This window comes from Pseudonaja textilis, chromosome 16 (genome assembly GCF_049901715.1).
Source record: "Pseudonaja textilis isolate UNSWEBS1 chromosome 16, rPseTex1.2, whole genome shotgun sequence".
NCBI classification, from domain to species: Eukaryota; Metazoa; Chordata; class Lepidosauria; order Squamata; family Elapidae; genus Pseudonaja; species Pseudonaja textilis.
The window spans coordinates 1,994,205-2,018,870 of record NC_142005.1 but is presented as its reverse complement, the minus strand read 5'-3'; the positions used below and the strand labels follow the sequence as shown (position 1 = coordinate 2,018,870).

The window sequence follows — 24,666 nt, the reverse complement described above, 5'->3', positions numbered from 1 at the left end:
TATCCATGGGCTGATTTCACACAACAGTTTATGTTAAAATGTGATTGATTAGTTGGTACCTCAGAATGCTGTTGAACTCAGCCATTGAAATTTATTTTGCAGGGATTTTTCACTGGATAGATACTATAAATTCCACACACTAATTCTCTAAGTGCTTTTCTGTAGCCTCTAAAATATGTCCAACTAAAGACACAGATGATCTTCAGTAATCTTATTACAGACTTTTTTTTTCCTTTCAGTGGTTAATAGGTCAAGTGCTTAAAAGGGATGAAGGAAAATAATTCCCCAGCCAGTCTTAGTGGCCATTGGATATCCCTGTACTGGAGGTTTGTTTTTATGTAATAGACCAGGGGTCCCCAAACTGGGCCACTTTAAGACTTGTGGACTTCAACTCCCAGAATTCTCCAGCCAGCAGAGTTTTAAGTCCACAAGTCTTAAAAGTGGCCCAGTTTGGGGACCTTTGGTTTAAGGCAATGTTTCTCATATCCTGAAAAAAAATGTGTTTTCTGCAAGACACCGGAAGATTCTCTGTTAATGTTTTTGCATGCAACATCTGGTAAGGATTCCAGTCACTTAATGAGGGGCACTCCTGCCCTTAAAGCCCCGCCCACTCCTCCAGAAAATAACGTCATCAGCTCCGCCCACGTGAGGAGATTCCAGGAACCCCAGCAGCGCTGCGGGGGGGGGGGATTGGCACGTAGCGCATGGGCGGGGCGGGGCTGCTTGTTTTGGGGCTGGTAGTCCAGGATGTTTATCTTGCACTCTGTCCACGCCCAGAGACACCTCTCCCAAAAACGAGGCGGGGACCCCTCCATTCACGTGGGGGGGACTCTCCCCTTTGCCCCCTCCTCACTCAAGATGTCCGCCAAGGCATTCCAATAGCTGCGACGCCAAGCTCCTGCCCTTTCCCAAGATGGCCGCTGCTCGGCTCCATTAAGCCGCACCCCAACGTCGTCTTGCCCTTCCTGAACATGGCCGCCGCGGCGTTCCACGACCCACGACGCCCGCCCTTCCCCAACATGGCCGCCCGCTCGGGCGGCGCCTGCCCGGTTCCAGTCATAAAGATGGCGCTTCCCGTTTCGCCGCGCCCACGGGTTGGAACCCGGTCGGGAGGTTAGGGAGGCCCGGATGTCGTCTCTCTCTCTCCCTCTCTTTCCCTCTCTCTCTCCCACTCTCTCTCTCCAAGTAGGAGGCGCTGGTTGCCCGGATGTTCCTGTTGCTGCTGCGGCGGCGGCGGCGGCGCCCGTGGCCGGGTCGTCACCGGGGGGGCGCGGAGCGGCTGGGCCCAACATGGCTTCCCGGCGGCCCTGAGGAGAAAGTGAGAGGGGGCGAGGCGCGCGGGCGGGCGGGGCGGGCGGAGGGTGGGAGGAGCCACAGGCCTAATTGGGGAGGGGCGGCCGAGGAAGGGAGGGGCCGGCCCTGCCCCGTGGCCCTGGGGCAGGCAGGCATTCCCCGGGGGCGGCTGAGGGGAGGGGAGGGCCGGAGCCCCCACCCCAGGGGCTTGAGCGGCGGCGGGGGGGGGCTGGCCCACTCCTAATTGTGGAGGGGGAGCTCGGCCTTCCCGCCCATTGAAGTTCTGCAGGGAGGGGCGGTGTGGGGAGGGGCAAGACCTGGGGGGTCTTTGGGGCAGGACGGGGAGGGGGCGTATTTGGGGGCGTGAGCTTCGCAGGCCTGGCTTTCTCCTCCTTTCGCCCCCAAGTGAGCCAGTCCAGACTTGGGGGCTTGGGGGAGAGAAGACCCCTGCCCTCCCCCAGTTGCGCTGCCTTGCCAGCCAGCCAGCCAGTCCTCAGGGCCCCCAAAGCCAGGAAATGGAGGGGTCTCAGAGGAGGATTTGGTGCTGGGGAGGGGGGGGGTTGGAAGCTGGGAGGGAAATAACCACAATATTTTAATCCAGGGGTGTCCAAACTGGAAGGCTTAGGTGGACTTCGATTCCCAGAATTCCCCAGTTGCTCTAGTCCCCGACCTTACGGCCACAAGGGAGCTCAGGGTTTCCACCGCTAAGCTGGACAGTTGTTGAAGGGAGTTTCAGCTCATTGTATGACTTGCCTTGCCGCTGTGGTTAAGTGCACCATTGCGGTTGTGTAAGTTGGTTGTAAGGTGGTGCAAATCTGGCTTCCGCAGTGACTTTGCTGGTCACAAAGAGGATCACGTAGCCCCGGGATGCTGCAACCGTCATAAAAATGAGTCCGTTTCCAAGGGTCTGGATTTTAATCCCTGCAACGGTCATAAAGTGCGAAAAACAGTCATCGGTCGCTTTTTTTTTTTTCAGTGATGATTTAACTTTGGTCACTAAATGAAGGGTTGTAAATCGAGGACTTCCTCTTTGCTGGCTGGGGAATTCTGAGAATCGAAGTCCACAAAGTCTTAAAAAGTGGCCAAGATTGGAGGTCTCAGTTTTTTAGGTCAGGGGTCTCCAACCTTAGCAACTTTAAGATTTGTGGACTTCAACTCCCAGAATTCCTCAGCCAGCAAAGCTGGCTGAGGAATTCTGGGAGTTGAAGTCCACAAATCTTAAAGTTGCTAAGGTTGGAGACCCCTGTTTTAGATCATCAATCTCTTAACCGATAAAACAATATATCAGCTGCCTTGACGAAATGCAACCCAGTCAGATCCCCAGCATTTGCAGGTCTAGTTTTCTTGGTTAGTTGGGAAAGGTTTTATTTTGGTGAGTTTCTGTTTTAAAAACGATTGGAAATGGTTTCAGGTTTAAATAAGAGTACAGCCTTTAGAGAAGGAAGCAAAAACGTCTTCTGGAAAGGAGAAATAGGGTTTTGTCAACACGTATCTTCTTGCACTGATGTGTTACCTTGTCGGGTCATGAAATGTCTGCAGCAAAGCAAGCAAGTTTAAGCATCCCACCATCATCCTCCTCCTCCCCCACCATGTTTTAGCTCTGATTGTTAATTAATGTTAGTTGAGGAACACAGTTCTCTTCCTCCTCCTCTTCCTCCTCCTCCCCTTCCCCATTTTAGCACTGATTATGTTATTCAATTGGTTATTGTTAACTGGGGCACCAAGGACCCCACAGTTCTCCTTTTCCTCCTCTCCCCCTTCTCCTGATAAACCCCACTCTCTTCATTGATGATGTTCCCTCCTTGGGTCATGAAAGGTCTGCAAGAAAACAACCAAGCTCAGAGAGCAACTTACGAACCCAAAAGCTGCACAATGAAGGCGGCTCCCGTAAGCAAGGAGAAAAGTTTTGAAATATTCCTTACAGACTGAGGCATAAGTCAACCGCTACCATCTTTTAAATACGGTAGCCTCAATTATCTTCATTCTTACCCTATGATCATCTCTTCAGCTATTTTTGAGTGACTGAAAACTGAGCCTATTTTCTGCCTCGGGAGAGGGACGCCCTTTGCCCGTGGTCAGGAGAGGGGAAGAAAAGAATAGAATTCAGGGTTTGGAAGGGGCCTCAGAGGTCTTCTAGTCCAACCCCCTGCTCAAGCTGTCCGGTATCTTCTAAAAGGCTGCCTGCGGTGGAGCTCCCACAACTCCAGGCAGAAAGAAACTCAACTGAAGTTTGCAGGTCATTTGGGGGCTCTTATTCATATCATTTTTTCTTTTTTACAGCCTGAAAAAAAAAAGAGAGAGAGTGAGGACACCTGTTTTGGCTGTGAGGCATGGACTGAAAAATAAACTCTAGGAGAAAACTTGCCCTATTAAGAGCCACAAATGAAATCTCTTTGCTGGGGCAGGGACTGTTTCTCTTTTTAAACCGATTTAAACGTGTATGTTTACACCTGATCCTTTGTGCCCTATCACTTATGCAAGACATGTCCACGCAGGAATCTCAGGAGAATAACAAAGACCTAAGGTTAGTGTGCCACAGTTGTCATAAGCTAAGGTATCTCAAGGGCTGCCATAACGCAACCAGTGACTCATTAACACAAGTAGAGCGTAATGCTGCCTTACCTTCCCGTTGACTGACCTGCCCTTTTAGGTGAGACGCGGATGAGTTTTCAGGGGCTGTCGAGAAGTAAGTCTGTTAAGGATGCCTTTGAGAGCAGGGCTCCCCAAACTGGGCCACTTTAAGACTTGTGGACTTCAAACTCCCAGAATTCTCCAGCCAGCAGAGTTTTAAATCCACAAGTCTTAAAGTGGCCCAGTTTGGGGACCTCGGTTTGAGAGAGACTCTTAAAACGACACTTGATCAACATGTGGGACGGAGTGGTGACTTAATTTTAGCTTCTTGTGCCTATTTGAAGAAAATGAGGATAACCAGGGTTAAACTCTGTCATTCGTGGTGCTCTTTGAGGCTTCCTTGTTTGCTTGCAAAACATTTCATGACCCAACTAGGAGACATCATCAGTACTGGAGGGGGAAATGGGGTTTGTGGAGTGGAAGAGAAGGGGAAGTGATGGGAAGGAGGAGGACTGTAAGGTGCCCGTTGCTCTCTGAGCTGGGTTCTTTTTTTTTTTTTTTTTTGGACAGATGTTTCATGACCCAACTAGGTAACTTCATCAGTGCTAGAAGGGAGTAGTGTTTGTGGAATGGAGCAGGAAAAGGGAAGGAGGAAGATTGTGGGGTTCTTGGGGCTCCCTGATCTCGGTTGCTTCCTTGCAGGTGTTTCACTACCTAACCAGGTAACATCAATGCTCAAAGGGAATCGGGTCTGATTTTCTCTGTTTATGTACAAGTTGGCAAGGCAAACCCACCGAAAACCTCTGCAAGAGGCCAGCTGCCCTCAGGGAGCCCCTGCATATCTGAAGACTAGGCCTGTTTAGTGAAATAAGAGTTTGGGGAGGCCTTTCCGTGATTTGGGCGACCTCTGATGTGGAACTTGGAACCACATCGCTCGGAAAACCTATGGAGTACATGGCTGGGGATGTTTTAAACTACCCGTTTTCAAAGGCTAGCTCCCCACATAGAAATACGAGAGGGCTTTTTGGGCCTGCAAGTGTTCCTTCCTCCAATTCTCCATATCACCCCCTGCAACCCAACTTTTCATCCGGCGTATCGTAAACCTTGTTTCAACGAACGGTGAAGATGCGCAGCATTCAGGAAGGAGCGTCCTGTTTGGTGTGCAAACGTGTCCGATCCGGTGTACTTTCTCATCAGAGAGGCGAATCTTAACGCTTGTGAAGGAGGGGAAGGAAAGCTGCTTGAAAATGGCTGAACTGTTCTGAGTTTAGATCCGTTATCTCAGTAATCCCGCAGGCAGCAGATCAGCGTAATTCTCTTGTCTTGAGTGAAGGGATTTAAAGGAGGGCTCTCCAACCTCGGCCCCTTTAAGGCCTGTGGACTTCAACTCCCAGGAATTCTGGGAGTTGAAGTCCACAACCCCTGCTTTGCTGGCTGAGGAGCTCTGGGAGTTGAAGTCCACAGGTCTTAAAGGGGCCGAGGTTGGAGACCTCTCCTTTGAACCACTTCAAAGCGTAGTAGGCCTACTACAACCGTTTATTTATTTATTTTTAAAATCAAACTCTACCAGCTCGTATTTGTTTGTGAAAGGTAGGGATTAGTTGTATTCACCGGATTTGCGGATTTCAGGGACTTGAGTGCAAGAAGTCCTCGACTTGCAACATTTGTTTCAGCGGCCGTTCGGCACCGAGAAAAGTGACTTCGAACCATTTGTCACAGTTAACGACTGTTGCAGTGTCCCCCGAGAGTCATGCAACCCCCTTTTGTGACCACCTGACAAGCCAGATTCACTTAACCACGTGGCTCACTTAACAACTGCAGCGATTCACTTGACAGCTGCGGCAAGAACGGTTGTAAAACGGGGCAGACCTCAAGAATCGGGGCTCTCAATTGTGGTCATCCGTCGAGGACCACCTATCTATGCTACTATGTCCTCTAGTAACCCCTTCGTAACCCCCTGTGAGATGCGTTGGTCTTTGAGAGCGTGGCTGCTCCCCATGTGACACTTTGGCGGGGCGGGGAGCAGCGAAGCCCCCACTGGACACTCCTGGCCCATTGAATTAGCGTGTGCGGCGCGTTGCGTATCGCGACACTGTGGTGTCTTTCATTGGCTTGGCTTTCCGCCTTTGTGAAAGCGGCTGCTATTTTTGCTGGTGCGGGTCACTTCAAAGCAGGGTGGGCTTCAAAAAAATCTTTTAGCAGTGGGTTCTCTGCACGGTTACTGGGTGGGCGTGGCTTAGTCGGCCTCCTGCACCACGGTGGGAGGCAGAGGTGGTACCTAGCCGGTTCTGACCAGCGGAAATTTGGGAGTCGTTCGGAGAACCGGCCAAACCCACCTCTGACTGGCCCCGCCAAGCCCACCTTGTCTCTGCCTCCCATTGAGTCCCAGCTGATCGGCTGGGTCTCCTTTGGTTGCCCTGCCCAGGAGAACGGAGCTGGAAAGCAGGTCAGTGGGGTGGGGAGGGAAGGGGGATTTTGCAGTCACTTTCCCCCTGCCATGCCCACATAGCCACGCCCACAGAATGCCACGCCCATCAAACCACACCCACAGCCGGGTCTTCTTTGGTTGCCCTGCCCAGGAGAACAGAGCTGGAAAGCAGGTTAGTGGGGTTGAGGGGGGAAGGGGGATTTGGCAGTAGATCCTTCCCCTACCACGTCAGCCAAGCCACGCTACGCTCACTAAGCCACAGCCACAAAACTGGTAGTAAAATTTTTTGAATCCCACCACTGGTGAGAGGGGGGCATTTTAGCCCTTCCTGGACTCTTCTTGAGTCTCCAGGAGAGCCAAGATTGACCTCCCCGGCTCCACGGGCTCTCTGGAAGCTGGAAACCGGCCCAAACTTCTGGGAGGCCTGTTTCTCGCCTTCCCTGAGCCTCCACGCAGGCCCTGTGCTTACCTGGGACCCAAAACACGGAGGCTCCAGGGAGGGGAGGGGTGGGTGGGGCCAGCCAGCCGGGTGGGATTTGCCGGTTGACTGAACAGGCCATTAAAAATGATTTTTTTAAAAAAATTAGCTACCGGTTCGCCCGAACCTCTGTGAACTAGAAGCAGCACACCCTTTCTTGAAAGGCTGGATTTTTCCAAAAGCGGGAGAATCTGGAAGAAATGGGGGGGGGCGTGTTTTATTTATCAAATTTAGATACTGCCCATCTCACTGTTGGAGTGACTGTGCCCATCATCGCGTCGGCCACCCATTCGTTTGTGGTCGTGTTCCTCTGTCGTGCCTTTCAATTTCAGTGTACACTTCTTGTGCATTGATAGGAAATGTTTGACTGATTGATGGATGGATGGACACACCTGCCCTGTGTCACCTGGATCTGCTCCCCCCACTGAGATCTGGAAGTCCCTGAAGAGGAAGGAGGTTTTACACACACACACACACACACACACACACACACCCCGCAGGTGCCGGGCCAGCATGTCAAGTGGGCCCAGTATGTGTGTGGTTTGTGTGGCGAATTTGTTATAGATAGCATGCCTTGGTCGCTATATTACAATTTTTTTTTCCATTCTGGAGGGTTGTTTTTTTTGTTTGTTTATAATGGTTTTATTATATGGTTTCTAGAGACTTGCCTAAGAGGGCCCTCAACTTACAACCATTTCTTGCAGTGGTGGGATTCAAATATTTTTTTTTACTACTGGTTCTGTGGACGTGGCTTGGTGGGCGTGGCAGGGGGTGTGGCTTAAGACCACACCCGGAATACAGGATCCAGTTTTGGTCTCCACAGTACAAAATACATGCTGAGATTTGGGAAAAAGTGCAGAGAAGAGCAACTAAGATGATTAAAGCAGGCCTGGATGCAGTGGTGGGATTCAAAAATTTTTACTACCAGTTCTGTGGCTGTGGCTTAGTGAGTGTAGCGTGGCTTGGCGGGCGTGACAGGGGAAGGATATACTCCCAAATCCCCCTTCCCTCCCAACCCCACTGACCTGCTTTCCAGCTCCGTTCTCCTGTGCAGGGCAACCAAAGGAGACCCAGCCGATCAGCTGGGACTCAAGGGGAGGCGGAGAATAGAAGATGGGGTTGGCGGGGCCAGTCAGAGGTGGGATTGGCCGGTTCTCTGAACGACTCCAAATTTCCGCTCCCGGTTCTGTAGAACCGGTAAGAACCGGCTCAATCCCACCCCTGGTTTATTGGTTGAATCAACACAGTAGTGCTAAGCATAACGTGGTTTGTCTGGGTTCCTTGGGATTAGCCTGAATCTGGGTCTTGGGGCAGATAGTCCTTGACTTATGACCCCAATTGAGCCCAAGCATCCCATCGTTAAGTCAAAGTCAGCTTTGCCCCGTTTTATGACATTTCTTGTCACCCTTGTTACACAAGTCATCAAAGATGTTAAGTTAGGTTCCAGAGTGAATCTGGCTTCCCCAGAAGGTCTCAAGAGGGGATAACTTGGCCTCCTCCACCTCCTCCGGGACACTAAAGGCATTACGAGTTATGAACAGGTTGCCAAGCGTCCGAATTTGGATCACATTTTGACCATGGGGATGCTTCAGTGGCCGTTAAGTGTGAAAAGCAGTCATAACTTACCTTAGAATAGACTGAATGACCTGGAAAGGGACCTTTGGAGGTCTTCTAGTCCAGCCCCCTGCTCACGCAGGACCACCTAGGCAATGCCAGACCGCTCCTTCTTCAAAGCCTCCAGTGATGGAGCGGCCACGATTTCTGGAGGCTTTTCAAAGTGCTGTTGTAACTTCCAGCGGCCACTAAACTGAGGGTTTAACTTAGTTGTTTCTTTATTTCCTTGCAATTTTTATCCTGCCTTTTCGATCGTAGTTTATGGTGGTATCATCCGTGATGGCTAACCTTGGTCGCATGCCGAAAGTGCGTGTGTGTGTGTGTGTGTGTGTGTGTAATACAATGCATGTGTGACCCCTGCGCATGTGCGTGTGACGGCCCATGTGACCCCCCTCCCCCTGCGCATACGCACACAAACCCTCATGCTCCCCCTGCATGTGCACCTGCGCATTCGCCCGCTCCCCCTCCGCCCCTGTGCATGTGCGCATGAACCCCCGCGTTCTCCTGCCCCTTATACATGCACGTGCAAACCCCCTCCGTGCTCCCCCGCCCCTCTGCGCATGCCCGTGCATGTATGCGCCCCATGGATGCGCAGCAGGTACCCAACAATCAGCTGGCTGGTGGGAGGCGCGCATACATGCGCAGTGGAACTGAGCTGGGGCGACAGCTCCTGTGCCAGCAGGGATGGCTCTGCGTGCCACATCCGGCACACGTGTCATAGGTTTGCCATCATGGCTACACCTGGTGGTCTCCACTGATTTTATTCCTCCACGGCAGCCCTGTGAGCTCCTTTGGGGTGACAACATGACCGCCCCAGAATCCATTCTGTGATCTTCCATTTCTTGGACCGGCCTGGATTGGGCTCCGTGTCCGATTTCTTCACGAACCCATCCTCCTCCCCGCCCTGGTGTCCTCCACGGCCTTCCTGAGTTTGTCCAAATCCATGGCTCCGATGACGCTATCTAGCCAATCCTGGTCCCGTGTCAGTGCAGTGCTTGATTCCCACGAGTCCGTTATGACCAGGGTGAAAATTGTGGCTCGTTCATCAAACCACGATGGAACACGACGTACCACGGTGTGCGAACGCATATACCTGGTGGACGTTGGCTATTGGCAAGTGGCTTTCTGAGATTCTGGAGAAGTTAGGAAGAATTGAACCTGGGACTTCCTTCATGAAAAGCTCTGGGCCAGTGAAGTTGAGAAATACAGGTGGTCCTCGAGTTACGACAGTTCGTTTAGTGACCGAAGTTACAACAGCACTCCAAAAAGTGACTTATGGCCATCTTTCACACCTAGGACCATGGCAGCATCCCCATGGTCGCTGTAAGCGATTTACATTTTGATGCTTGACAGCGGGTTCATACTTACGGCGGTCGCATTTTCCCTGGGGGGGGGAGGGGCTAAGGGAATCCCCTTTCGTGACCTTCTAACAAGCAAAGTCGGCAGGGAATCCGTATCGGCTTCACTGTGTTACTTAACTGCGGGGATTCCCTTTAACAACCATGGCGAGGAAAGTCGTAAAAGGAGGCAAAACTCACTCAACAGATTTCTCCCTCAGCAACAGAAATTTGGGGCTCAGTTGTAGTCGTAGGTTGAGGTCTGCCTGCATTTCCTAATGCCTTTGGCCGAACTTTGCAAACCTTATTTTACTCGTCTCTTCCTTTCCTAGTTTGGATCGTTCAGATATTCAGGCACCCTTTTTTTTTTTTTTTTTGCACAGGTAGTCCTTCACTTGTGACCGTGACTGAGCCCACAATTATGGCCATAGGTCCCACTGGTGGTTGAGCAAAAATCCTCATGTGACTGTGACTGATTTCCTGACCTTTCTTGGGATGGTTGCAAAACGAATGCTGTGTTTTTTTTAAAGCTTAGCCATTGTTCGTTCTTGGGGCATTTATATTGTATCAGAAACAGAAAATAAATAAAGAGTTTCGGCAAAAGCATAAATCCTGGTCTTGCAATTGCTGTTAAATGTCAGCCTGTTGCCATGTGACCGGGGCGGGGAAAATTTGGAACTTCAAATCCGGGGTGGAAGTACCTTTTCCCAGGTCTGTCGTAACTTCGAATGGTCAGTAAGCGATTGGTTGTAAGTCGAGAACTTCTAATCATAGGGAGGAAGGCTTCGTGGGTTGTAGGGGTTCCTGAGCTCAGTTCAGGTGTCCCTCGAAAGACAACGCTGTTTGCAAACGTGGTGACTTCTCTAGAAGACCAGACGAGGACCTGTGGGAATGCGGCCTGGAACGTTTGCTGATACGGCCGTCACGTGCGGGGAACTTAAGCAGCCCGGGATGCAGTTGGGATCTGCTCTCGGGGCCTCCTCCTTGGGGAGGGGGTTGGACTAGATCAGGGGTCGGCAACCTTTTGGGACCTCAGGGACCACCAAACTCATCATTTTAAATCCCGCAGACCAGAGACCTTGGGAAAACCCCCAAAAAAGTCTGCAGGAAAATCCCCCACCCCGTTTTCCTACCGATCGATCGTTCTTTATTTGGGATCTCAGGATATTGTCTCCAGCTCCGTTCTCGGGGGGAGGAGAGGAGAGACTTTTGGCTTCATGCAAGGAAAACAGAAGCAGCAGCAGAAGTCTTTCTTTCTCTCCCCCAAACGCTGCCAGAAATGAGTCTTTGTAGCCTCTTGGAGCAGGAAAGGCCTTGCAGGGTCCCAAAGACTCATTTCTGGCAGAGTTTGGGGGAGGGAAAGAAAGACTTTTTAGAAGAAAGAAGCAGCCCAGTGGCCAGGCGGGGGGCGCGGGGGGCAAGTTCGCCCACTTCATGCTTCCCCTCACTACCTCGTGTGGTTCGCAATGCAAGCGACGCAAGCCTTGTGTTCCCACGGGCCCTGTGGGTGTCGCAGCCTTGTGTTTTTGCGCAGCCTGGATTAATCGCTTTGTTGGGGGGGGAACGGGGACATTTCTCTGCGGACCACCAAAATTTTCTCGCAGACCACCAGTGGTCCCCGGCCCACCGGTTGGCAGTCACTGAACTAGATGACCTCCAAGGTTCCCCCCTTCCGCTCTATTCTGATTTGAACGTGTGCGAAACGGTTGAACCAGCAGGCAGGTTCCCTGGCCTGGAATTCTGGCTTGTATTTATTTTTGTTTTTTCAATTAAAAAAAGAATCCATTTTGAACAAAAATCTATATTTTTCTGTTCCCGGCCTCTCTCTCTCCCTCTCTCCTCCCCTCCCCTCCCCGCCTCAAAAGTATTTTTAAACATACGCCTGAAGCGCCTTTTGGCACTAAGAGGGCCACCCCTGGCCAAGAAATGTCCTTTAGCGCATCAGTTGGGCCTGGATCCAAGAAAAACGGGTAACAAAAGGATCGTATTTTAATTGGGTACCAAATGCTTCCTCATCTAACGGAAGAGGCTTTCTAGGGTTGGCCTTTCCCTAAGTTCTCCTTCCCAACGTGGTTGCTTCTTGTGTTCCGTGAGAACCAGACGCCCCGGAGGGTATTTCTTCAGAGCCCTAGAAGAAACACCTCCCCGCCTCAAACAAGGCCAGGAGGACAGAAGACGTGGCGGCGGAAGAGAGAGAATCGCGGGGTTCTCCGGGACCCCTGAGCTGGGTGGTTTTCGTGCAGACATTTCACGACCCAACTAGATAACGTCATCCAGGTTAGAAGAGAGTGGAGGAGGGTTGTGGGATCCTTGAGGCTCTCTGAGTTTGCTTTTTTTGGGAAGGTGTTTCATTACCCAACTAGGGAACGTCCTCAGCCCTACTGAGTGTCTGGCATGTTCCCTGCTAGAAGGGAGTGGGGTGTGCGGAGGGGAAGAGGAAGGACCACGTCGTTGTAGTTGTTTTCTCGCACAAACTAGGCGCCTTCAACAGTGCTAAACAGAGAGCAAACCTCACTTCCTTCTAGCACTGATGATGCTTCCTCGTTGGGTCATGAGATGTCTACAAGAAAATCACCAGGCTCAGAGAGCACCAAGGAGCCCACAGTCCTCCTCCTCCTCCAACTCCTCCTCCTCCAACAATTCTTCCTCCTCCAACTCCTCGTCTTCCAACAACTCCTTCTCCAACTCTGCCTCCAACTCCTCGTCCTCCAACAATTCTTACTCCTCCTCCAACAATTCTTCGTCCTCCAACTCCTCCTCCTCCAACAATTCTTCATCCTCCAACTCCTCCTCCTCCAACAATTCTTCCTCCTCCAACTCCTCCTCCTTCAACTCCTCCAACTCCTCCTCCTCCAATTCTTCCTCCAACAATTCTTCCTCCTCCAACTCCTCCTCCTTCAACTCCTCCAACTCCTCCTCCTCCAACAATTCTTACTCCTCCTCCAACCCCTCCTCCAACAATTCCTCATCCTCCAACTCTTTCTCTTCCAACAACTGCTCCTCCAACTGCTCCTCCTCCAACTCCTCCTCGTCCCAAACTTCACCCCCTTCTAGCACTGATGTTTCCTAGTTGGGTCATGAAACATCTGGAAGAAAAGCACCAAGCTCAGTTAGCAACCAAGCCCCCTCCTCTCCCTCCGCCCCCCAGTTTCAACCCCGAGCTGCACCTATCCTCTTCCGGAGAGAACTCTGAATAGTCACAGCCGTTCCTTGCTTCAGAGGCAGCGCAGGGAATCCACCAGTTGCACTGAGTGCCAGTTGTCATCTGTGAGGCTTTGAACGGGTTTGTTATGGGATTAGGTAACGGCCGGCCCACCTTTCTCCAGGTGTTCTTGTCGGTTGGAAAATCTAGCTGGGTTGGATTCCCAGGGGTTCTGTCAGCGAAGCTGTCCTTTTCGGGGTCTGGGCAAGTCTGGGCAGAGGTCTGCAAGAAAGCCACCAAGCTCAGAGAGCCCCAAGGACCCCACAGGCCTTCTCCTCCTCCTCCTCCTCCTCAAACCCCACTCCCTTCTAGCGCTGATGTTGTTACCTAGCTGGGTCATGAAACTGGTCCTGGACCCCACAGATCAAGTCACTGGGCAAAACCATTCCGGACAGCCAGATCTCTCTCCTAACTTAAACCTGTTTGGCCCGAATTGCAGTCTAAGGTGCCCCCAGGGGCCTCGCGTCTCTGACCCGAACTTGCTTTCCTCTCTTCCAGTGCCCCAGGTGAAGGAGAGCCACCATCCCCTCCGTTCCCCTGGATGCTGGGCGGCCGGGGCCGGTTCTCGCCGTCGCCCAAGATGGCAACCTTGAAACGGAGCCACCAGCAAGCCTGGCCGGAGGAGGAGGGGGACTGGGAGCACGGCCTCTACAGCCTCCACCGCATGTTTGACATTGTGGGCACCCACCTGACTCACCGCGACGTCCGCGTGCTGTCGTTCCTCTTCGTGGACGTCATCGACGACTACGAGCGGGGCATGATCCGCAGCGGGCGGGACTTCCTCCTGGCGCTAGAGCGACAGGGCCGCTGCGACGAGACCAACTTCCGCCAGGTGCTGCAGCTGTTGAGGATCATCACTCGCCATGACCTGTTGCCCTACGTCACCTTGAAGAGGAGGAAGGCTGGTATGTAAAATTAGCATCCGGTTCGCCTGCACCGGTGCGAACCAGTAGCAGCCCAGCCCTGGAGCGGACGTGTCAAACTCAAGGGCCCCCGTGATGTGTTTAGATCTGGCCGGCAAGCAGACCAGTAGGAGGAGTTGATTGAGTAGTGAGCTCCTCGCTTCTTTGGGGGGGTCTTATCAGTAGCAGCAGCTCCAGGAGAGGACGGGTAGCGGGAGCCCGTCCAACAGGTGGAGCTGTGGTAACCGCAGGAGTGGGCCCCCTCCGCCAAAGCCAAAGCCGATCAGAAACCTGAGCTAATACCATCACCATGTTTTACTGGCCAGATGCCCTTCCCGTCTCCAGTGCAGAGTTGGGGTGGGCGCCCTCCGCCAAAGCCAAAGCCGATCAGAAACCTGAGCTAATATCATCACCATGTTTTACTGGCCAGATGCCCTTCCCGTCTCCAGCGCAGAGTTTTGTTCATCATGCCCAGGGAGAAAAATATCTGCCTTCTACCTAGGATCGAACTCACAGCCTCCCAATTGTGAGGAGGGAGCTCCACCTCTAGGCCCCCCACCCCTCCAAACCTGAGCTAATATGATACATAGAATTATGGCACGGGTGGGATAGGGCGGGCGGGGCCAGCTGGTCCTTGCAACGACCAGTTCGGCGAAGCTGATGTAAAACTAGCGTCCCGTTGGCCCAAACTGGTCCGAACCACCTAAATCCCAGCCTTGGGGATTTGCGCGTCGAAAGCCAGCTGGGATGGTCAGTCACATGACCTTTGAACTCTGCAACCATCCTAAATACATGCTGGACGGCCAACTGCATCATTTGGACTACGTAACTCTGGGGACGTTGGGAGGGTCAACGATGCAAGGACCGGTTGGTTGTAAAGTAACTTTTTTTCCAGTGCCGTTGCAAGGTTGAATCCCAGCCGTTGCTCAAACACCCCCGATGGTTGTGAAGTCGAGGATTACCTGTTCCAGAATTGGATCCAGCTGGCTGGGGAATTCTGGGAGTTGAAGTCCAGAGGTGTTAAACCTTGGACCAGGTGGGGAAACATTCCCCCGAGCCACCCGGGGAGATTTCTGCAGGTTTGTCGAGCTGCACCCTGCAGGCAAACGGCTGCGTGGAGCCGCCCCAAAGGCGGCGCGCGACTTGTGCAGTGACATTTTTTTGCGTTGTTTCACTGCGTTAGACGAGTCAACTCGTCTGATCCGTCAGCTGGATTCCATCCCGCTGCTTTTTGGAAACTTACCAAAAACAAAACACCCGGGGAAGTTTGGTCTGTGATTACGTCTTCCCTTGTTTGTCTGCGTGGCCGGAAGTGTTTTCTCAGCCCTCGTTCTGCTTAATAGACATTTTTCTCTGTTTTTTTTTTGCCATTTAAAGCTGCGATAAAATAAAATAAAAAAAGAACAGATTGGAGATTCGACCTTTTTCAGAAGGCCGCTGTCTTCTGATTTTCTTCTGCACCTCATCTTTTGGTTTTTAAGAACTGTAATTTAAAACTCACTTCTCCTTCTCTTCTTGGGTAGAAACCTCACGCTGGTGTTCCAAGAAGGCATCACGTTAGCGCTGTGTGTATACAGGAAGTCCTTGACTTAGAGCAGTTCATTTAGTGACGGTCAAAGTTACAATGGCCCCAGTGGTGGGATTCAATTTTTTTTTTTTTACTACCGGTTCTGTGGGCGTGGCTTGGTGGGCGTGGCAGGGGAAGGGTATACTGCCAAATCCCCCTTCCCTCCCCACCCCACTAACCTGCTTTCCAGCTCCGTTCTCCTGGGCAGGGCAACCAGAGGAGCCCCAGCTGGGACTCAGGAGGCAGAGAAGAGATGGGCTTGGCGGGGCCAGTCGGAGGTGGGATTGGCCGGTTCTCCGAACGACTCCCAAATTTCCGCTACCGGTTCTTCAGAACTGGTCAGAACCGGATGAATCCCACCTCTGAAAAAAAAAAGTGACCATTTTTCATACTTAAAACCATTGCAGCATTCCCCACCACCACCACGGTCACATGATTTGCATTCAGATGCTTGGCAACTGACTCATATTTATGACGGCTGCAGTGTCCTGGGCTAAACCCTGAGTCTCGAGGCAAACTTCCAGAACTTCAAAAGGATTTATCGGGAGTTAACATGTCCGGCACTGAGACATGTCATTCACTGTCACCCTCGGCCCTGGTTTCCCCCACCCCCACATCCCTCTGGGTGTATCGTAATTCATATTCTCCAATGGGACACCTCCATAGCCCAGAACTCTCCAGTTAGAAATTTGCCGGGCAGAAACTTCGGTCTCCTAGTTAACTATCTTTGAAAACATTTATGGAATGCCGTTTCGGTTTGCAAGCTGCCACACTGCTCTTTCAAACCCCCTTTCTCCCCTCCCTTTCTGTTGGCAACGGAAATATTTGATGAGTCGACATTGAACACCCGCCACGATTCACTTCATGGTGGCAAGAAAAAAATCGTAAAAACGGGGCAAAACTCCCTTAACAACTATCTCACTTAGCAACGCAAATGTTGGGCTCAGTTGTGGTCGTGGACGAACCTGTGTCTCAAATGATGATTATTAGTTTTTTTAATATTGCTGGCAGTTTGTCTTTTCACACGTTTTTCCTTTCTCCCCGCTCAGTATGCCCGGACCTCGTCGATAAGTATCTCGAAGAGACTTCAATTCGCTATGTGACACCCCGAGCCCATAGCGGTACGGAGCATGGTCCTGTGCACCAACACAAATCTGGTGAGATTCCATGCACGTCTCCAACCTCTGAAAGCTGTTGTCGTCTCCGGATGCTGTAACGTTGGCACCCTTCGGTTTGGCATCTTGACTTAAAAGTCACCTGTTATTATTACTTTTATTGTCAAGCGTACAACATGTGTTCAGTGAGATTGGCTGAGCCCCCCTTCGTGTGCAAACCCCACCTCCCCACAACACAACTCACAGTGAGGACAGAAGTCTCTAACCCGGTCCCAATCTTATTACACTAGGTGACCTTGTTGCGCAACATGCTGGCTCCACAAGTCTGTCCAACTATGTTGACGTGAACTTATTTTCCGTTCAAGAGTCTGACAGCCCACGAGTAGAAACTGTTCTTCAGCCTGTTGGTGCGGCTGGCTCTGCTTCTATTTCTCTTACATACCCGATGGTAGGAGAGTGAAGAAGTGCTGACTGGGGTGTGAGTCGTCCCTGAGAATTTTCCTCACTCTTCCAAGGCAGCGAGCCTGAGAGAGGTCATCTAGTGGTGTCAGGGAACAGCCCACGGTGTTTTGTGCTGTGCTCACCACCCTCTGTAATGTCTTTCTATCCGCGGCTGCCAGTATACCACACCGTGATCACTGTGGCAGTGATGAGACCAGAGTTGATCACCACAGTACAAAAAAAAAAGATGTTGAGGGTCTAAAAAGAGTGTAGAGAGGAGCAGCTAAAATGATCAAAGGTCTGGAGGCTAAATTGTATGAAGAACGGTTGCGGGAACTGGGTACGGCTAATGAAAAGAAGGACCAGAGGGGACATGATAGCAGCCTTCCAGGATTTGAGGGGCTGCCCCAAAGAAGAGGGAGTCAAGCTCTTCTCCAAAGCATTTGAAGGCAGGGCAAGAAGCAACTCATCAAAGAGAGAAGCAACCTACCACTAAGCGACCTAACCGGGAGCCTTAGGGCCGAAGTTCCATTGCCTCTTGAGCTTCTTAAGCCCCATAAGACAAAATATAGGGCGCTAACTTGCAGCATGTTTATCATTTAATAATAGATGGGGTGCTTTCATTGGTTTGCCCTGCGGTTGTAGTAATCATCCTTTTTCGTAGCTTGGGCGGATAAAAGTTGCTTGGGCCTCCATTTTGTGGGACGATGTCGTCCCGGCGGCCTGTTTCCTTGTTTCTCGTCTATTAATAGGACGTAGACGAAACTCTGACTGTATTGCGGGTCAACAGTATTAGAGGATTACAGAAGCTGTAAAGGGTTCACAGGCTGCCTGTCGCCGCTATACGCCACTTGTTCTCTCACGGGCTACTCCCTTGCAGGAAAACACGAGCAAAATATTCCTTTCCTTTCAGCAGAAACACGAGAGAGAAGGAGAGAGAAAGAGACGCACAGACAGAGAGAGAGAGAAAGAAAGAGAAAGAGAGAGAGAGAAAGGAGAGACAGAGACAGAGAAAGAGAGAGGAGAGAGACAGACAGATAGAGAAAGAGAGAGGAGAGAGGGAGGGAGGGAAAGAAAGGAGAGAGAGACAGAGAGAGAGGAGAGAGAGACAGAAAGAGAAGAGAGAAAGATGAAAGAGAGAGACAGACAGAGAAGTATTGGGAAGGGGGAGAAAGGGAATGGGAAGGAACAAAATTGAGAGAGATGGGATGAAGGAATAAGGTGACAAAACAGGGGAGAGAAATCCACCTTAATTGGTGTGTGTGTGTGTGTGTGTGTGTGTGTGTGTGTGTTAAATTCTGGATGCAAACAGGCCTTCCCAACCAGGCTTCAAGGAAGGAGATCCTCAGTCATTTGCAACGCCAACCCAATTTCTAGATAACCGTTCAATGGTTAAAGGTGCCAGCTCGTCAGGTGGCTCCCCCCGCTGGGTGGCACTGAGACGCCAGCATCGCACAACAGGGCGAGCTCCATCCTCGCCTCAGCTCATGCCCACCGAGCAGTTTGAAAGGAAGCAAGTGCAAGCAGATCAACAGGTACCACTTCTGTGGGAAGGTCACAGCATTCTGTGCACCTTTGGCATATAGCCAGGCTGGCCGCAGAAACTTGTCTTCGGCCCTAGCTTGATTTTTTTTACACGTGCCCAATATAAACCCTACTCTCAAAATAAGCCCTAATTAAGATTCCTACTACTCCAGAGTGGATGGGTAAAAAATTACGCTAGGGTGTGAATGGGTGTGTGTGTGTGTGTGTGGAACTGCCCTACTACTTGCCTTGGGACAGTTGTAGCCAGGCCTTGCACACCCCGATATCTGCCTTGCCGGCCCATTTCTTCTGCAGCCGGCAAAGCTGGCAAGGCTTCCCTGAAGGCCTCTGGAGCTGAGAACAGACCTCTGGATCGATCCTGTGGGCTGCAGAGGCCTTCAGGAAAGCCTTGCCTGCTGCAGAAGAAGTAGTTCCTGAAGGCCTGTGACAGCGAAAAGGAGGCCGGGGGCAATGCATGCGAGTGAGGTTAGCCAGTGGACGATGCATCCCCCGAAAATAAGCCCTGGTGCATTTTTTGGTGGCCACAAATATATATATATAAGACAGGGTCTTATTTTGGGGGAAACGGGTATAATCCTACAATAAAGATAGGCCTAGTTGATGCTTCTTGTCTGGACTAGCTCACAGGGCTAACAGGAATGACTATCCTGGTTCTTCAAGGCCACAGCCTGGCTCCCAAGTCACCCGACCACTTCCATGCCTGTGGGAGAACTAGAACTCACCCTCTCTCAGTCTCCTTCTTTCTTCTCTCTTATCACCTCAGCCGCTGAGGCAGACCGAGCGGCTTAATTTCCGTTGTCGCCCAAAGCAACCCTTGCCTGGCTTTGAACTCTTTGACATTTGTGTGTGTGTCCACAGTGCCTCCCCACCACCCGTTGGTCTGCTGCTCCTCTTCGGGTCCCCAGATCTGCACCAAGCGGTCCGGCCGGGGAAGGGCGCTACTCGGGAACCAGCGGAAAAGGAGGAAGTCTGTGACGCCGGATCCGAAGGACAAACAGACCTGCGGTGAGGTTTCCCGACAGCCACTTTACGCCGGACTCTCAGGGCTCTGCCCATTTGCCACCAGATCCACCGGCCTCCTCGAACGGCATAGAGTCATAGGGTTGGAAATGACCCCAGTGGTCTTCTGGTCCAGTGGTCGCCAACTGGTGGGCCGGGGACCACTGGGTGGTCCGCAAGAAAATTTTGGTGGCCCGCAGAGAAATGCCACCCCCAAATCAATTAATCCAGGCTGCAGGGGAACACAAGGCTTGCCACACACAAGGCTTGCGTCACTTGCATTGTGCACAACACGAGGTAGTGAGGGGAGGGGGGAAAGGGGGGGGGAACTTGCCCCACGCGCTTGGCCTGGCCTGGCCACCGGGCTGCTTCTTTCCGCTTCTTTCTTCTTCTGCTTTTGGCTGCACGCAAGGAAAGCAGCCAAAGTCTTCCTTTCTCTCTCTCCCAAACTCTGCCAGAAATGAGTCTTTGGGACCCTGCAAGGCCTCCTGCTCCAAGAGGCTGCGCCGACAAAGACTCATTTCTGGCAGAGTTTGGGGGAGAGAAAGAAAGACTTCCGCAGCTTCTGCTGCTTTCCTTGCGTGAAGCCAAAAGTCTCTCCTCTCTCTCCCTGAGAACGGAGCTGGAGATCCCAAGTAAAGAACGATCGATCGATAGGAAACCGGGGTGGGGGATTTTCCTGCAGATTTTGGGGAGATTTTCCCAGGGTCTCTCGTCCGCAGGATTTAAAATGATGAGTTTGGTGGTCCCTGAGGTCCAAAAGGTTGGCGACCCCCTGGACTAGTCCAACCCCATGCAGCCTAGGGACAGGCTAAGCATGGCTGTCCACAGGTTGTTGCTACACCTCCCAGCGTCAAGGGTCAGCCAGCAGCAGATGAGCCCCTTCTTCTTTTTCTTTCTTTCTTTCTTTTTTTTTAAAAAAAGACTTTATTAAGTTTCAACAAAAATAAAAGAGAAGAAAACCGAAAAAGCAAGAGTTAGTGGGGGGAAAAGGCAGGAAAGAATCAAGGTTAGGAGTGCGAACCAAGAAAAGGAAGGACAAAATAGGGCTGACTCCTGATTGTCTCCAGTTGAAATTCAAATGTCAACTGTAGAAACCTGTTGCTTTAAGGGGGAACGACAGTGCGCCGTATTTCTGCCATCGCAAACCATTAAAAATGAAATTAAAAAGTTTTTGTTTCTTTCTGTTTCAATCCAAAAAGGGTTTTCCAAGTAAGAACAAAGCTAGAGAAAGTCTTTTCTTTTTCATCCAAATTAAAGAAATTATCGTTTGCTCGGAAAGGGCGTCCCTAGCAATCAAATAAATAAATTAAATTGTCAATTTTGCCAGCTCTTCTAATTTTCCATGAACTTCACCCTCCATTCTTCCATTGTGGGAATCTCTACGTCCTTCTCTCCCTCCCGCTCTCCTGAAAGCAAAATAAAATGTTTTGAGAGAAACCACAGGCCTTCCCAGCAGAATCCCAGACTCTTCGCGCTGGATTTGAAATTGCCCCGCCCGAATTCCTCACCTGAGATTTTTCGCGGGGTTTGGTCTGTTCCTCCCAGCCCAGTTGCCTCTTTAACGCTCCCGCCTGTGTCTCTCTCTCCACCCCCCACCCCCCCACCTGCAGATATCCGCCTCCGAGTCCGGGCCGAATACTGCCAGCACGAGACGGCCCTGGAGGGCAACGTCTTCTCCAACAAGCAGGACCCCCTGGAGCGCCAGTTTGAACGTTTCAGCCAGGCCAACACGATCCTGAAGTCGCGGGACCTGGGCTCCATCATCTGCGACATCAAGTTCTCGGAGCTGACGTACCTGGACGCCTTCTGGCGCGACTACATCAATGGCTCCTTGCTGGAGGCGCTGAAGGGCGTCTTCATCACAGACTCGCTCAAGCAGGCCGTGGGCCACGAGGCCATCAAACTCCTGGTCAATGTGGATGAAGAGGATTACGAGGTGGGCCGCCAGAAACTCCTGAGGAACTTGATGCTGCAGACGGCCCCTTGAACCCCGGCGGTGGATAGTTCGTGGGGGGGGGTTTTTTTTGGGGTGGTTCTCCCCCCTCCTCTTTTTTTGTTTTTCTTCCGGCCCCGCCTCTCCTTGGGAGGAATATTTTTCTTTTCTTTCTTATTTTTTTCTTTTTTTTTGGCAAAAAATTATTTTCCTTAAAGAAAAGGGAGCGGGGAGAGAACGGGGGATTATATCTCCGAGGAACAAAATCGGTCACCTATACGGAACGAAGTCTTTTTTTGCGTGGGAGGATATACTGGTTTTTTTGTTTTTTTTCCCCTTCCCCCCCCAGCGGGAACTGGAAGTGGGGAGTCGGAGGAGAGGCCGGTCTCACACCTCTGCCTCGAGGGGGAGCCCCTTTTCCCCTGGGCTCGCTGAGCATCGGTGGGGGGGCGAGACCTCCCCCCCCAAACGGTGTCCGGCGGTCCTTTCTTCCCGCCTGCCCCTCTTGTGCTGTCCGGCTTTTCCGTCGTTCCAGTGTCGTTGCCCTGCGATTCATTTGCCCACCGTCGCCCCACACAACGCAGGCCCCCGAAGGCAGGCCCCCTCGATTCATCATCCCTTTTCCTATTCAAAAAGCTCGTTCTTGCCCCCCATTCCTGTCTCTCTGCAAGGGAAGTGGGGGGGGCGGAAAGGGAGGCCTTGGCTCCCGGGGAGGGGAGGGGGCTCGGCCCCCCCATCAGGGGTGGGCTGGGGTGTCTTTTCTCTTTTTAAATTTCCATTCAGCTGCTCCCGCGTCTGTAGTAACGGCATTAAAGCAGGGAGGGGGAGGGGAGGGGTGGAGGCGGGGGGGTCTCGCGTGAAGCTCCGCCGAGGTGGGGCACGAGACGAGGGGGAGCCCACGGCGGCTGCTCGAACCCCCCCCGCCCACTTCGGTGTGGGATAGGGAGATGGCCTTGTGGGTCGGAGGAGACCAGGAGGAGGCTGGCCGCTTTCAGACGCACAGACTTCCGCTCCCAGGATTCCCCAGCCAAGCCCACAAGTCTGGAAAGCGGCCGCGGTTGGAGAGAGGACCCCCCGCCCGCCCGGAGATCGGGGACCCCCCCCCCTTTGGCTAAGCAGCTCCTCTGAAGTCGCGCTCTCGGCTCCGTCCCTTCCCTCCATCCCATCTGTGCCTTTTCCTCTCCCCCTCCTCAGCCGTGCACCCCCCCTCCCCCAAGATGGAAAGGAAGACCCCTGCCCCCCGGAGAAGGGACTCCCTTGTTGGAGGAGCTGAGGGGCCTTTATGGGGTCCTGTTGGCTTAGCTGACCGGTTCTGTTCCTCCAGGGCTTTGCCCGCCGTCCCATCCTGACTTCCCTCCCTGTCGGGACAAAACCCAAATAGGTCCCAAAGACGCTCGGAGCTGCCGCCCCAACTCTCCCTTGCTTCCCAGGGTGCTGAGCGCCTGTGGCGTCCAAATTTCCATTTTCTCTGGGGAGACGGCCAGGTTGTCTCCGGGCTCCGCCAGGGTTCAGCTGTGGGGATTTACGTTTTGGGTAAAACCCCCGCAACTCCCCAGGCCTTGTCAAGCTGTCCCTTTTTCCTCTCCGCTACGGGGATTTGCTGGGCTCCATTAGTGGGGAAAATCGAGCAGCCCGGGAGGAAGGCCTCGGTTCTTCAACCCGCGCTGGGCTCCTTTTCGTTGGGTGCCCGGGCATCGCTTCCATTGGGACCCCCCCTTTAAATGACATGGAAGCCTTGGCAAGCATCAGCCAAGCCCTCTCGCTCAGGGCTCGCCAACCGTAGCGACCTGAAGAGTTCTGGACTCCCGTTCCCAGAATTTTTCCAGCCCGAGGAATTCCGGGAGTTGGAAGTCCACCAGTCTTCAAAGTTGCCGTGGTTGAAGGCTCTAAGCTGCCTCCCTTTGCTTCCCAGCAAGACCACCCCACCTCACCCCCCTCCTGGCTGACTACTTCAAGATGGCGGACCCCTTCTGGGTCGGGAAGGCTCCATCCAAGCAGGGCAAAGGAACTGGGAACCAGCCAGCCGGCGTCCCAGTTTATCCAGGTGGACTCACAGGGGGAAAAGCGGATTCCATCCGTTACGACAGAGATCCCCAACCGTGAGATCCCCAACCGTGGCCCCTTTTAAGACTGGTGGGCTTCAACTCCCAGCTTTGCTGGGAGTTGAAGCCCACCAGTCTTAAAAGGGGCCACGGATTGAAGACACACACACACGCACACCGTGTTACGAGTTTGTGTTCAACGTTTTGCCTTTCCGCTTCTCTTCGTAGGCCGGCAAAACGGTGGATTTTTCACGAAGGTGCGTCAGAGCGCTTCGGATTTGGTTCGGGAGCAAAGCCCCCACCCCACCCCCACCCCCCCCGCGCTTTGGGAGCGTTGGCATGCAGGAGCCAACGGCGACCCCCTTTCGCGGGGGCTCACCAAGCAGGCCCCTCCTCCTCTTTTCCAAAATTGCACAGCCGCCAACCTTAAAAATTGCACAGGCCGTTTTTTTTTTTTTTTTTTTCTGGAGGTGCCCGCTTCCGTGAGTTGCCTGTATTGGTTCTGATGCCGGGGGGGGCCCCACAAAAGTCACACACACACACACACACACTTGTTTTCCAAATCCGAAGCGCTGGGCCGCGCTTCTCAATTCCTCCCCCCCAAAAAAATTTCCTCAGTAAATTCCCTCTCAATTTTCCTCTGTGAAAACCCGCTTCTTGACTGAAGCAAGTCCAGGAAAAGTGATGACACCCCCCTGCCCATTGACTCCATTGGCTGCTTAAACTGGGCCCATAACAAGGCGCTTGGTTTGGCTTTAAATGGTCCAGCTGGACTTGGGAGCCCCTTTTCTCTGTCCGCCCCCACACCGGCTGCCTCGCCAAGTTCCCAAAAGCCGAATCGTTGCAAATCCCTGTTATTGTCCATGATAATTCTGACACAAATTGGTGTAAAATCAGTGACTTGTTATGATTATTTTTGTTTTAAGGAGAATGCCAGTATAACTGGCCATGTTCCCTAATTGTACCTTGGTTTTTTTTTTGTTTTTTTCCCTGAAATGATGATGGTGATGATGACGATGATAATTAAAAAAAAATTCTGCCTTTGTTCGGTGCAGCTGTTGGGATTGGTTGGCTCCCTGGGGAAAAAAAATATATATATATATATATATGTTTTTTAAGTTTTCGTGGTACTTACATGTATGGCATTTAGCTTTGTTCGGGCATTTTCCCACGTCATTAGTTGTGCTTTTAAAGTT

General features: G+C 52.1%; 1 protein-coding gene across 2 annotated transcripts; it reads left to right on the top strand.

The window, feature by feature from the left end:
• The first annotated feature begins 1,055 nt into the window (after positions 1–1,055).
• Positions 1,056–21,701, top strand: DEDD (death effector domain containing). 2 transcript variants are annotated; one of them, XM_026717703.2, is made up of 5 exons: positions 1,056–1,318; positions 13,422–13,828; positions 16,442–16,549; positions 19,352–19,498; positions 21,106–21,701. In XM_026717703.2, exons 2-5 carry the CDS (start codon positions 13,465–13,467, stop codon positions 21,480–21,482), a joined length of 996 nt encoding a protein of 331 aa, XP_026573488.2. In that variant the 5' UTR covers positions 1,056–1,318; positions 13,422–13,464; the 3' UTR covers positions 21,483–21,701. The 2 variants fall into 2 exon arrangements, with proteins under 2 accessions (XP_026573488.2, XP_087769965.1); XM_087913839.1 differs by lacking the exon at positions 1,056–1,318 and adding an exon at positions 3,574–3,817.
• Positions 21,702–24,666: the final 2,965 nt, after the last annotated feature.

Coding starts and splice junctions, on each gene's coding strand:
- DEDD (XM_087913839.1), top strand. CDS start 3,768: ATGCAAGACATGTCCACGCAGGAATCTCAGGAGAATAACAAAGACCTA. Junction 16,550..19,351: donor TGTGCACCAACACAAATCTG/GTGAGATTCCAT, acceptor GTGTGTCCACAG/TGCCTCCCCACCACCCGTTG. Junction 19,499..21,105: donor GAAGGACAAACAGACCTGCG/GTGAGGTTTCCC, acceptor CCCCACCTGCAG/ATATCCGCCTCCGAGTCCGG.